The sequence below is a fragment of the Leopardus geoffroyi genome, chromosome D1 (assembly GCF_018350155.1).
Source record: "Leopardus geoffroyi isolate Oge1 chromosome D1, O.geoffroyi_Oge1_pat1.0, whole genome shotgun sequence".
NCBI classification, from domain to species: domain Eukaryota; kingdom Metazoa; phylum Chordata; class Mammalia; order Carnivora; family Felidae; genus Leopardus; species Leopardus geoffroyi.
The window spans coordinates 38005675-38021035 of NC_059329.1; the positions used below are offsets into that span (position 1 = coordinate 38005675).

A 15361-nucleotide genomic window follows, 5' to 3' on the forward strand; every position below is an offset into this window, starting at 1 on the left:
TACTAATCAGGGAAATGCAGGGCAAACCCTAAGTTCTCATCTCACACCTCTTAGAAGGGCTAATATCAAGAAGAGACAACAGGTGCTGGCAAGGATGTGGTGAAAAGGGAATCCTTATACACTGTGGGTGGGCATGCAAATTGGTCCAACCACTATGAAAAAACAATATGGAATATCCTCAGAAAATTAAAAGTAGATGTACTTATGATCCAGCAATTCCACTCCTGGGTATATATCCAAAGGAAATGAAAACAGACTTTCAAAGAGATGTATGTGTTCCCATGTTTACAACAGTATTATTAACAATAACCAAGATTCAGAAACAACCTAAATGCCCATCAGAGGATGAATGGATAAAAAAAGATGTGCTATAGGTACACAATGGAGTATTATTCAGCCATTAGAAAGGAGGACATCCTGTCATTTGCAACAAAGTGGATGGAACTTGAGCACATTACACTGAGAGAAGTCAAAGATGAATACTCTATGATATCACTTACATGTGGAAGAGTCAAACTTGTAAAAAAGAGTAAAATAGCAATCACCAGGAGAGGAGGTAGTTACCAGGGATGGGAAAAGAGGATAAGACTGATGCTGTTTAAGGATATAAAGCTGCAACAAGTAGTATTAAAAAGCCAGAGAGATCTAATGCACAGTATAAGGAATATAGACAACAATGTTGAACTGTAAGTATGTAAAGTGAAATACCACAACAATGGCAGTCATATCACAATATGTAAATGTATCCAAGTCACACATTGTAGATCTTAAATTTACAGTTTTATGTCAAATTTACTCAAACACACACACACACACACACACACACACACACACACACACACACCCTTACACATTAAAAAGATTTCTGAGGCACCTGGCTGAGTAAGTCAGCAGAGCCTATGACTCTTGATTTCAGAGTTGTGAGTTTGAGCCCACTGGGTGTAGAAATTATTTAAATCATAAAAAAAAAAAGTTTCTAACAAAGCTTGGAAAAAAGCACAATTCATGGGGGGGGGGGGGGCTGTGGAAGCAGGGGAGGAGAGTGTTAGCATTTTTTATATATTTATCCACACCAACAGAACTTCGAGTTGACAGACTACTTACTGGATGTGCAGGTGCCCTTGGTTCCTTTATCATTGGGGCTATAAAAAACACAGACCTATGTGGTTATGTCTAAGCTCTTTAGCCTCCTGTAACTTGTTGGCTTCCCCTTCTACTCTCACCTGCACACCTCAGCTTTTATGTACAAGTACCACTCAGCTGTCACAACTCTCCCGTGTCAACTGCAGATTCCGGCCTCTACACTTTTCTTTTCTCCTGTTGACTTGGAACTGTTCTTCCTTCTGGCTAATTCCAGTTCTCCAGAGTTGAGCGATCACTGCTCCCTCCAGGATGTTACCCCCTGTTCATCACTCCTCTCTGCCATGCCTGCCAGCTTCTTGTGTCCCCAACAGCGCTGTGTCCATGTTATCACCACTGCGTTAACCACACGGTTTGACGTAATTCAGATGTCTACCACCTACCTGTAAGCATACCTTTCTTACTTAGCCTGGTATCCAGATTGGCATCTTACACATAGAGGACACTTGTATTTGAAATGCATTTCAACAGTGCTCTTCCAACAAAAGTAGATGTGTGACCACGTACTCCTCTGCTATAAACTCTCAGATAAGGAAACTGAAGCGGCATTGGCATTTTCTTATTTTCACTTCTCACCTGAGCGTATTAAAGGCTGGAGTGGATATTTTAGTTTGACTCTTACCCAAGGGATGGGGTGGGTTTTAACACCATTAAGCTTCTAATTAGGACATAGAGCCACTACAATGCAAAATGAGTCTCCTACAATTTAATGACCTGAAATTCAAACACAGAGATAACAAAAGTTTAATAGTTTGAAATGGTGGTTGAGACACAAGAAATGTTTTCCATATCAACAGAGCAGTGATTGCCTTGGGTCTGTGGACTCACTGTTGTGAGTTCAATGAAGATACACAACCACACACTCAAGCAAAGGTTTACAATTTCAGAACACTCACAAATAGCTCCAAATTGAAGGACCCTAAATCAAGAACTCTGTGAAAAATTAATTCAATTAAGAGGCCTAATAAGCTTAGTGCCCAGAGAGGCACTGCATTTCATGCTGGTTACCCAGATAAAAGCCCAGAACTCCATTTCGATCCCAGGGGAGGCATAAAAACGTAATCTCTTTAACACCTGGTTAATGTGTTCATTAGGACTCTTTAGGCCTTGAGACAGTTCAATCTTGTTGGGTTTAGTTTCTATGTGAGCATGAGATAGGCAAATAAATTATATAATAGCACATATATTCTTATTGTTTCTCGTAATATGTTAGTGTCCTATTTAGAAATGCATTTTTTTGGAGAGATTACAACAAATATAGCCTTCGCTAACAGGCTGTTAAGGAAAATTTCAATGTTTCCTTAATAAAGCTGCTTTATTGACTTCAGTGGCAAATTTATAAAAAGCTAACATGTCTTGATCTATTCAAAATTATGATTTACATTATTAACACAATGACAATGGCACATGTACAGTTAATACTGCACTCATACTATACACCGATAACAGGTCCCAAGAGCTCTTCTGAGTTTTTAAGATTAAAAACCACAATGCTTTGAACTGAATACCATGATTACAAACAGGTATTATTTAAAAACAACATATGCATATGCTATACAACACTTCCTCTTCACTCAGAAACCTCATTTACTTCATTAATAATTCGTTTATACTTTAAAAAATGCTTTATAATTTTTGCAGTTAACTGACAATGAATGCTTGGGTCTTTCAAAAATTTTTAATGATGGATTATATCAATAGAAGTGTATTTAATATTGATCAGTGTTCAAAATGTCAAAAAGTGAAACAAACCAATCCTCTTAAATTCGTATAAATACTTACGCATAGAAAACCTGTATCCATAGTCAAAACAAAGTATATTTAAGGGATGTATTGGAAAGGAGAAATGGGCGATTCATGCCAGGGGAAGATTAAAAATGAGACTTTTTAAGCAAACATTGCCTATGGGACAGCCTCCTATTTTGATAATTTGAACCTAATTTTACTTAGATATCTAAGGAATTATTTTAAAAATCACACCCACAAGTAAAAAATTGGTAATCTGTTTACAAAGTGCAGTATTTCAGTACAGCAAATTCATCTCAAACATAGATGCAGAGTGTGTGGCTTCCTAGCCTTTAAAACTCCCCTGGTTTCCATTTAGGTGGTTTAACATTTAGTCATGATGCGTAACACAGGACGCCTGTGTGATGAAGCTTGGGCCCCTTAACACCTGCTATTCATTAATTCCAACATAAGAATATGAGACCTGGAGGGTAAATTGTCAAAATCTGATTTCTGAGGTACAGATTATCTGAATAGAATTTATGACCTGGTACCAGTCAGTAATCCCAACACAAACTATTGCTTTGTAATGAACTCTGTATGGTTTGCATGTCCTTCAACAACTGAAGATTTTTCCTGCTTTTTTCGCCAGGTCTCGGTTTGGCAACGTCCTTCTTATTTGTGGTCCCCGTGATTCCAGAAGAACGACTGCTGCTGTTTCCTTCTTCATCAAGAGTCTTTCTGGGGGTCCTCAAGTCCCTCTTCTGCTTCTCTATCTTGTGTTTCTCCAGCTACAGCAAGTAACCAAGGCAGGGAAAAAGGAGGATTCAATGAAAATGTCCTCTTCTGGCAACTGGTATTTTTAATTCTCATACAAGCTAAAATGCCAATAATACATTCTGAGTGTATTTCTTTTTTTATAAAGTCTTCAAAAATCTCTGGTACTAGTGATTTGACGCTAAGTGCTTAAAAACAGAAAGCAACATACAAACGAGTGAACGGAAGGAAACACATCAATACTGATGCTGTTTCAGAAGGTAAGGCAGCGTGTGGCCAAAGTGCAGAACAGAGCGAGTAAGAAACAAGAGGGTCTGGGGAAGGTCTTACAGAAAACAAAAGAAAAGTGTTCTAGAAACTAGTCTGAGGAGGTAACGAAACATGTTCCAGATGGATGAAGAGATGTAATGGTAATGTATTAATACTAACAAAAGGTTTTGTTATTTCACTACTTTAGAATAACTTAAAATAGCTTATATTTACTTATTTTTACAGAGCTTTACTTTTACTTTAAACTGCTGCTAGGTTGGTATTCCGTTAGAGAGAATAAGGTTGAGCCTGATGTATAAGAAACAAATTAGACCATTACTCCTGCAGCGATCATTTGCTCCTATTTATTCTTTTTTTTAATGTGAACTTTACAAAAAATGCTTAAAAGCCCCGGTTTTGGAGTTCAGAGGAACCACGTTTGCATTCCAGCTCTGCCGTTCACCAGTGAGCTGGTATGTCCTCACACAGAAGTTACTTAATTTCACTTGAGGATACACCTACCTCCCAGGACACTCAACCCAGCTTCCTTATCTGTAAAATAGTACGCCCAGTTCACAAGTCTTCTACGAAAATTAAGTAAGATGACATATTCACAAGCACTTAACACTGTGCCTATTATAGAGCAATCCATTAGTAAACGTCAGCCATACCTGTTCTGTTCCCAGCCTTCTCCATTTCCATCAGGGGTACCACCATCCTCTCCCTCCAAATGACACTCAGCAGCAAGTTGCCCTGATCATTCTACTTCCAAGACCTACCTCAGATCTGTCCGCTTTCCCCCACCTACACTCATTCACAACCTCTGATTGAGAAGAGCTTCAGGCGGCCGAGCTGTTCTCGGCCCCTCTGCCCTGTGTCCAGCCCACTCCCAGTGGTCCCAATAATCTCTGACATGAATCATTATGTATCTCTCCAGATGAAAATTCGGGAGTATGCCTCCCACTGCACTTACTTAGTAGATATTAAATAAATGGCTGCTCTACTAATTTAATTAGCAACATAAAGATTTTTTTTCACATATTTGTATCTACTTACTCCTTTCGAAATCAAGAATTTCCAGGTGTTTTTTAAAAGACTTCGGAAAATGTGGAACCATTTAAATTCAGCACAGGAGTTAAAGGTTGTTCTTATAAAGGTAAAAATATTAAATATATTCAATATTCAAAAGAAGTGTCTTAGATGATAAAATCTACTCTCACAGATTACAAGATGGTGTCTTCCTTCTTAGCCCACTTAACTCCGATTCCTAAAGAAATACTTCCTGTAGCTCCCTATCTGTGATACACTTGAATGTCATCAATCAATGTATTTGGGGAAAAGGGTTTTTTGGTTCTGCCTTGTTCTTGTTTTATAATCATTAGAAACAAGGAAAGGGAAATGAAGTTACCTGGGCTTGGTATTTTCGAACTTTAGTTATTTGGTTAGCTTTGGCCTCCATCCTTCCCACTAACGCCTCCAGCTCACACTCTAAGTTGTCTTTCAGTTCCACAGTTGGGGATTCTTGGATAAGTTTCGCAAGCTGCTGGTGATCACTACATAAAAAACAAAAGTAGGGCTTGATAAAGCTTCCCGTTTCATGGTTAGGGCCACCATGTCTCACTCACCATGGGACCACTGCTCTGTGCATTAAAAATGACTCCGGTTTTTAAACAGAGCAACAAGATGGTTTAAAGGTTCAAGAAAGGCACTGGAGGTAAATGTAAAAGCAGTTCTTAATTTCAAAGGCTTAATTATTTTTATTCCACCTCCTACAATATTACACACGTAGAAAGGAAAGCCCAGAAAGAAAGGATCCTGTTCCTCAAATACATCCTAACCTATTCAAGTTTAACTAAACTCAATGTATATCAAGCTCCCAAACAAGGAAATAAATCTGAAGTGTGAACCTTGGTCTTCAAAACATTTAACACTATTCAAAAAGGGAGAGATTTCCCCTAGAACAGTTGCATTTGTTAAGGTCCTAGTAAATCGCTCAGTGGTTGCTTCAAGAACTGTGCTCTGATACTTACTGAATAGAATAAATTAACAATACGATTAATGAAGTCACCAAGAACTTAAAACCAAGTTTTACAACTAAATATAATTTAAAAAACAAAAACTAAAACTCACAAGCTCATTTGCCCAAATTCATCTTGTAAAGTCTGTAAGACTTCTGACAACTCTTCATTAATGCTGCTGGAGGAGGGAGGCGTTACTGACACCTTCTTACTTTTACCATTTCGTGAAGAAACTTGCTTTGCCAAAGGAACACTGTTGACCACTCGATCATTGCACAAGGCTTTAGTATGTTGCTTCATCAGATGCAAGACATGCTGAACATTGGCTACCACAGCATGGCTAGGACTGGTGGACTGAAGAAAAATGAGAATTAATTGAAGCCACATCGTCTAAATCTGTTTTCTTGTTTACTCCCTGAATAAAAAGATCTCTACCCATAAAAAGCCTAGGATATAAACTTCCTAGAGTAAATCCAATTACCAAGTCCCATGGACTTAACTTCTGAAATACCTCCAATCCACCTCTTACTCTCCACCCTACTGTCATTCCTCGGTTTATGCAACCATCTCCACTAGCTATAGGAAGAAGATCGCAATTGGCATCGCTCTCCTCAGTTTCTAATTCAATAAGGCTATCAGCTATCTTCCTAAAATAATATGCTAATAGTAATATCAGTTTGTTCTCCTATTTGAAATCCTTTGATGTTAAGCCCACTAACGCTAATGTCCAAACTCCTTAGCATAGACAAACGGTCTACTATCATTGAGCTAAAACTTATACTCCCTGGCCTTTTGTCCTATCATCCCCTAATTTCTCTGTATTATTTCCATAAACTGTATTTGCACATGCCATTTCTTCTGTGTGGCACCATTTTACCATTCTTTAAAACACAGTTCAAATGTACAACTTTTAAAGACTTCCCTAAAACCTCCAGGTAATGAATTGGTCCAATTAAGTAGTCCATTCTCAGATCACCCAGAGCATCTCTCTCTCAGTGAATTTATCACAATACACTATAATCATGTTTCCATGTCTATTTCACCTGTTAAATAGCATATGTGCTTCCAGGTGGTAAAGACAGTCACTGCATTCATTTCTCTATCCTCAAATAGTAGGGGGATCTAAGTTTACATAAACATAATAGGAAAACATAACATAAACAACAATAGGGAAAAGCTGGTAGCCCTCTCAAAATTTCTGGTTTCATTTTTAATATGAAACAATAATCTCAATATGCTATTTTAATTTACAAAAAGATGGCTGGACTAACTTGGCTCCATAAGCATCATCTAGACAGCTTGTTTACAATGCAGATCCCCAGGCAGCACTCCAAACTCAATCAGTGTGGGTCAGGGCTTGGAAATGTGTATTTTTAATTTTGCCAGGTGATTCTGACCAGTCAGGTTTGGAAGCCACTGTGCTAAGCTAACAGATACTCTTTATCCTAGTCTCTACTGCCAGGTAGCAAATTGAATCCAGCATTACATACAAAGAAGTATGTATACCCTATCCAAGTGAGTTTATTCCAGGAATAACTGAATTGAACTAGTCAATTATTTAATTCAATTATTAAAAAGAAAAAAAAGCAGTGTAGTCTAGCATATCGACAGTAAAAAAGAGAAATCACATAACCATACCATCTAATAAAGAAAAGCATATAAAATAATCCAACACCCAATCAGGTACTCAAAAAAGCAGAAACAGAGGGAAATTTCCACCAGTTGGTGAAGAGCATTGACAAAGAACCTACAGCTAACATTGCATTTACTGGTGAGACTGAATGTTCTCCGCCACTAAGATGAGGAAAAAGACAAGAATGTCCACTCTCTTCACTTTTGCTTAAAGTAATACTGGAAATCCTAGCCAGTGCAGTAAGGCAAAAAAGGAAATAAAAGGCATGCAAATTAAAAAAATAAAACTGTCCCTATTTACAGGATGACATACCTCTCTACATAGAAAATTCTAACCAATCTAAAAAAATAATCCCTAGGACTAATAAGGAATTCAATGAAATCACAAAATGTAAGATCAACATACAAAAACTTACTATACTAGCAATGATTACATAGAAACTAAATTAAAACTAAATACAACTTACATTTGCTCAAAAAAAAATATGTGAGTATATAATAAAGCAGATATGGGACCAATATGACAAAAACCACAAAACACTGATGAAAGAAATCAAAGATCTAAATAAAAAAAGCTACACTGTACTCATGGTCTGGAAGACTTGACATGACAAGAATGTCAATTCTCCTAAACTGATCTGTAAATAAAATACAATTCCAATCAAAATTCTAGCAAGACTTTTTTTTTTGTAGATAGAGAAAAGTTTATTCTAAAATTCATATAAAGAGAAAAGGAACTAGAGGAGCTAAAACAATTTTGAGAAAGAAGAATGGACAAAGAATCACTCTTCCTGATGTTAAGACTTACTATACATAAAGCCACAGTAATCGACGTAATCGAGGCAAAATGGTACTGGCAAAGAAGTAAACATACACATCAATGGAACAGAATAAAAAAATAAACCTTGACCTAACAAGCCTCATACTGTATACAAAAATCATTTCAAGTGGATCATAAATTTAGACATAAAACATAAAACCGTAAAATATATATGAGACGTTAAGTGAAAATGTATAGGATGTTGGTCCTGGCAAAGAGTTCTTAGACCTGACAGAAGTATGATCTAGAGAAAGCAAAAATCAATTAACTGGATTTCAGCGAAACAAAAAGCAGCTCTGTGAAACAGTTTAAGAGGAAGAAAGAAAAGCTACAGACTGGGAGAATATATCTGCAAACTACATATCTGATATGTGACTTGTATCAAAACGCAGAACTCTCAAAACCTAATAGTAAACAAACAAAAACAATTAAAACAGGCAAGAAATACAAATGGATATTTCAGTAAAGGATACACAGATGGTAAATAAGCACATGAGAAAGAAGATGATCACCATCATTAGACATTAGGGTAATATAAAATAAAAGCACTATGAGATATCAAACATACGTAGCAGAAAGGCTAAACTAAAAAGTAACAATATTAAATGCTGGTTAAGGATGTGGAAAAACTCCATCTCTGGGACACTGCTACTGGAAATGAAAAATGGTACAGTCACTCGAAAATAGTTGGGTAGTTTAAAAACAAGAAATACCACTACACATACAATCCAACAATCAAATTCCTGGACATTTATCCCACAGAAGTGAAAACTTATGTCCACACAAAAACCTATACACAATGCTCACACTGGTTTAATTTGTAAACTCCCCAAACTGGAAACAACCCAAATGTCCTTCAATAAGTGAATCCTTAAACTGTCGTACTTTCACACCATGGAATATTTAACTGAGAGAAAGAAAAGAACCATGGATACACACAACCGTTTGATGAATCTCAAGGGAGTTATACTGAATAAAAAGGTCAATCTCATAAGGTCACATTTTGTATGACTCCCATTTGTGCAATGGCAAAACTGCAGATATGGAGTGGTGGTGGTTACCGAACCCACATGTGATAAAACTACACTGACCTAACCTGTACATGGGTGTGCATGCACACACACATATATACACAAGTACAACTAGAGAAATCTCAATAAGGTCTGTGGATTTAGTCTCCTGGTTCTGATACTATACTATAGCTACGTAATATATTCCCATTGTAGTAAACCAGGTGAAAGGTACATGGACCTTTATTATTTTTGCAACTTCCTATAAATCTAGAATCATTTCAAAATAAAAGTTAATCTACGTTTTTACCAAGATAATTTAAATTCAACTACAATTAAATGGTTTAGCTATACATTCTCCCTTGTAGCTATGCAGTCATCAATACAGCCTTGAATATCAAGAACCAAATTCATTTGTCTCAATAACAACTTAAATGCTGATCTACATGGTATTCATTTAAAGTGTGAAAATATGAGTATGTACAATCACTATTTCACCTGTAATTTGATATATACAAGTTATATATTCACTATACTAATGCCTATATATGCTTCAAAATAAACAGTATATAATTTTAAAAATTCTTTTTCCTGTTACTTTTCTGATTGTACCCATTAACGGAATTTTATGTCTGTTCAATCTAGTTTAAAAATCAGGACGTGTATTTTGTGTCTTTAATTTCATTTTTCTAGTAATTCATTTTTATTGCATTTTACATATGTATTGGTTTATGACAATGTATAATTAAAAATAAAAACTGGACCTTCACAATAGTTTGAGGAACACTCGGCTAGGTGACAGCACATTCTTAGCTGTTTGAATAATATTTCACAGAGTACCAACAACTTCAGAAAGAGAGCTCAGGTTGAAAAGACTGATCTTTGAATCTGTCCCTTTCAACCTTTATATTAAATGACTTCAATGAGAATTACTGAAGATAGGCAATTATATTTGGGAATAATACAAATAATGAATTAGATTCTAATATAATATAGGATAGGGTGAGACTCTACTTATAGAGTCTCATTTACTTACAAATTCTGTATAAGATAATTAAATCCACAAGTATAGGACCTACAGCAGCTGATCCAAAGCTTCAGGAAAATACCTGTTACTTCAGTTGACTCTAAAGGGCACCTGGGTAGCTCAATGGGTTAAGCGTCTGACTCTTGATTTTGGCTCAGGTCATGATGTGGAATCAAGCCCTGTATCGGGCTCTGCCCTGACAGCATGGGGCCTGCTTGGGACTCTCCCTCTGTCCCTTCCTCTCCCTCCTTCCCTCCCTCTCTCTTTCTCTCTCAAAATAAATAAACATTAAAAATTAACGAGTGCCGGACGCCTAGGTGGCTCAGTCGGTTAAGTGGCCAACTTCGGCTCAGGTCATGATCTCATAGTTCACAAGTTTGAGCCCTGCATTGAGCTCTGTGCTGACAGCTCAGAGCCTGGAGCCTGTCTCAGATTCTGTGTCTCCCTCTCTCTCTCTCTGCCCCACCTCTGCTTGCGCTCTCTCTCTCAAAAAAATAAACATTAAAAAAAATTTTTTTTAATTAATGAGAGGGAGGATGAAGCTTCCCACAGAACATTAATATGATGCTAGGCTGAGTTGACAGACTCCCAGAATGTGACAAAGACTATTCTGTGCTAGTCACACTGCATTTAGAGGGCTACATTCAATTTAGAAAGAGAGTGATGAGGTGGTAAAAAAAAAAAAAACAACTCATAGCTGAAGAAAAAGGAAGTGTTTGTTTATAACCCAAAATAGAATAAGGAGATGAGAATAAAGTTATTTTCAAAAGTTTAAACATTTCCCTACAGTCAAGGGCTCATGTGGATCCCTGAGAGCAGAAAAAGAGCAATGAATAGAATTTACACAGTGAAAGATTTCAACTCACTTAAGAACTTACAAATAAAGTGGTCTAGAAATACATCTGAACAGAGTACACAACCACTGTTTTGGATATTTACATAATGAAAACACTAGGCAGAGAACTTTATTAAGTGGGTCCCAAATCTAACTGAACATTAGACTGAAATCAGGGAAGAGTAAAAACAAACACACACACACAACTTTCTAGGCCCCCATCAGAAAATTCTGACTTAGTAGGACTGTGGTGGGGCTTCATAATCGGCTTTTTCAAATGCAGTACTCAGTGATGCTAATGTAGCTGGTCAGCCCTTGAGAACCTCTACTTCCAACCCAACAGATTTTACGGTGAAGCAAAAGCAGGTTGGTAGGATTAAGAGACAAAGGAAGAAACACAGGTCAAAAGATAATCTGCAATCCAACAAGAGATTAAATTGAGGATAAAGAACAGCATAGAGACAAGGGCATTATTTAAATATAAATACATATATAGATATATATACACATATATATGTGTGTGTATATATACATATACATATATATATATATATATATATATATATACATATACATATATATATATATATATATATATATATATGTATTTTTTTTTTTTTAAGTGATTTGTGCCTCACACATCCACAAAGGGCAAATGGAAAAGTTAGAAATTAGTTCACTCCCCAAGCTTTCACCAAGGATTTATTGTGGGGTTAAAAGAAATAAATAAATAAGATTAAAATCTATTCCCTAAGCCTCTCAAACTCACTACTTAGTTGGGTATTCAAGGCATCTATGCAAGAAACAACCAGCAACATAGAGCTAATGAAAAAGTGCTATTAACTAACACAGTGCTAAGCACTTATTAGAAATCACTTAGTACTTCCTGATATTTGACAAAATTATCATCTCTACATTTAAACACTGAAGGAACATAAGATTCAGGTCTATTTATGACTGCTTCTTGGAGAACGATGCATGTGAGGACAAATAGGATGTGATTTCTATTTATTTAAATATCTACTATATTTAAATATAAATGAGCAGGACTGATACTAAAATTCCAATGCTACAAGTAATACCATTTGCCATTTCATTTACTCTTATCTACAACCATACCTTCTCTAAACCAGTCTGTGATATTGTTCATATCTTTATTTCCACAAATACTTTATCTGCTTTAAAGTCCTCCTAGCCTTTTCCCTGCTCCCCCAATCCCATAAAACCTTCTTCCATCTCTTTCTTATATCACTATGATCCATACGAGTAAAAGGGCAGAAAAATGTTTTCACCATTTACAGGCATACAGGCAGATGAGTGGATCTAATTCAAAGAGCTAAATTGTAAAGGAAAAAAAAATCCAGAGTTGGACCAACTCACCTTTCCAGCTACAAAAGGCATATCCCCCAAGCATAATCTATAATGTGGTTGTGCAGTAAAATAGTTCCTAGAACCTTTCTGAATGGAAAGGAAAAACAAAACAAAACAAAACAAACAAAAAACAGTAAGTTTACTCACATGATGATAAGTTTACTTACAAGTTTACTCACATGACTAATCTAAAATTTCAGTGTACTGTTGGGCTACTACTTGCTTTATTGATATTGGTATATTCTTGAGCTCCTAGTAATACCTGACAACAGGTATTCCTCGGAAAGGCTAGGAAGGAAAAAAATCGTACCTGCCAAAACAGCAAGTACAGTCTAAGAACCAGTATGTATATATATGTATGTATGTATATTCACATATACATAAAAACACTGAGCAATACTGAATAATACAGATCTGGGCAATGTTTTGCAGTTCTAAAATGCTTTCATATATACCATCTCACTACCAGGGTAAAATTTAAAAGTAGATACTACTTATCCCCATCTTCCCAATGAAGAAACGGAGAGTGAAGATTTATTCCAAGACTGGGTACCACACAGTTAGGAGTATTTTCACACAAATTACACTCAGTAATAATCAGCACTTTGACTTACTGGTCCTGTTTTCATACCTTTTCTGGTGGTTTTGACTTCTTTTTTTTAACTCTTCTTGCACTGGGAACACATGGAGCTGCCTTATTTTCAAAGATAATTCTATTTGTTTCTAGACCAGTCTGCAACTAAGAAAAACAGGACAGCCTAAAGTTAATGCTACAGAAATAAAAGCTATTAGATTTGCCATGTAAAGATCTGTAGAAACCTATAATAGAGAAACAGAAAAACATTATCATAGCTGCGTAACTATGTCTTGAATCAATCTGTGAACATTTTCCAAATATTTTAATTAATTATTTTTTAACGTTTATTTATTTTTGAGACAGAGAGAGACAGAGCATGAACGGGGGGGGTGCAGAGAGAGAGAGGGAGACACAGAATCCGAAACAGGCTGCAGGCTCTGAGCGGTCAGCACAGAGCCCGACGCGGGGCTCGAACCCATGGGTCGTGAGATCATGACCTCAGCCAAAGTTGGACGCCCAACCCAGGCACCCCAAATATTTTAAGTCAATACAAGTCCCTCATTTTATCCTGAAGTACTGTGCTACAACTTGTCCTTTTTTTTTTTTTCCCCCAGTTTGGAACCGTTTAGCTCCATTATTTGTAGTTGCTCCATAAATTATACCTAATGAGCTAAATACAATATATCTGAATCCAAACCAATGCTTCAATATTTTCTTCTTTTTTACACATGGCAACTACATCAGTGCCAGACACAAAGCGGCTGGAGAGCAAAATACATTTCTCTCTCTTTAAAAACTAACACCCTTTAGGGGCGCCTGGGTGGAGCAGTCGGTTAAGCGTCCGACTTCAGCCAGGTCACGATCTCGCGGTCCGTGAGTTTGAGCCCCGCGTCGGGCTCTGGGCTCAGAGCCTGGAGCCTGTTTCCGATTCTGTGTCTCCCTCTCTCTCTGCCCCTCCCCTGTTCATGCTCTGTCTCTCTCTGTCCCAAAAATAAATAAACGATGAAAAAAAAAAATTAAAAACTAACACCCTTTACATCATAAGAAAATGAAAACTGGAAATTTTATGTCCAAAAGAACTGGAAGGTATGTCAGCAAATACTATCACACCTTTTGTCTTTGTCTAGAATGGTTTTCAAACGAGCTTATGTATCAAAATCATCTGGGGTTTAGGAGAAACATTCAGATTGTCAGGATCCTCTCTGGACCTCATTGTTTTTAAAAGTATTTTAAAGTTCCCCAGGAAATTATGATGGAGTTGGAACACTCAGAACCAATGGATGAGTTAAAAAGAAATACCGAGAATACTAACTCCCACAATGACTGCATTCTTTAGGGACAGAATCTATTCAGAGACAAAGGAATACAGGGATGCCTACCCTCGGGAGCATCTACATTCTCACGCATCTAACAATGCTTTATACACAGTCAACTGAATAGACAGAATTCATTGAACATAAAATTACTACTCTGATAAAATTATTACTGTGTGAGACTTATGAAGCCAATGGGTTTGAATAGTATAAAAGTAACAACTTTTTAAAAATGTTTTAACTTCCAGTTTATTTAATTCTTCCCAGTAATGGTCATATATTTGTGTGGCAGAGTTTTAACATTTTTAAGTGCTTTCATTGTCTTTTCTCTCATTTGATATCTCCAACACTAGGAAGATATAAAATGAAGACCACTTCATCAATGGTAAAATCCAAGCTCTGAATGGTTAAATATCTTGCCCAAGACCATACAAGTTAAGGTTGGCTTGACTTGGAACGACGTACGATCCCTGGTCACTGGTGTTCTACTAGAATAGCATTCACTCTCAGAACTCAAAAAAGCTTTACTGATATAATAACTGATTTGGTCCCTATATTATGCCTGCTAAATGAAAAAGTGAAAATATTGTAAAATAACTTTTTAAATTAATAAAATAACAAACTTGTTTAATTTTATTTCATGTACAATAAAACTCACCACCACAACGTATATAGAGCACAATTTATGAGTTTGCATGTTACAAGTGTGGAAATGGACATACAGTAAAGTGGCTGACCTTACAGTAGAATGGGCAGAGAAACCAAGTCATTTCAAAACTTGTTGTGATCAAAAATAAAGCCACAGGACCACAGAACTCAGCACAGTGAGGAAAAAATACAACACAAGGTAAATATTTGAGAAAGAAA

The 15361-nt window shown here is 36.5% G+C and overlaps 1 protein-coding gene across 1 annotated transcript in view; it reads right to left on the reverse strand.

Annotated features, from left to right (window-relative positions):
• Positions 1-1831: 1831 nt before the first annotated feature.
• The window catches only part of CEP57 (centrosomal protein 57), a 41717-nt gene continuing 28187 nt past the window's right edge, over positions 1832-15361 (reverse strand). Inside the window, exons 7-11 of the mRNA XM_045483562.1 lie at positions 13236-13343; positions 12614-12691; positions 6022-6263; positions 5300-5444; positions 1832-3656 (exon numbers count right to left, since the gene is read on the reverse strand). Coding sequence (XP_045339518.1) covers positions 3423-3656; positions 5300-5444; positions 6022-6263; positions 12614-12691; positions 13236-13343 — 807 coding nt within the window. The 3' untranslated portion in view covers positions 1832-3422. The remainder of the gene's footprint in view (positions 3657-5299; positions 5445-6021; positions 6264-12613; positions 12692-13235; positions 13344-15361) is intronic.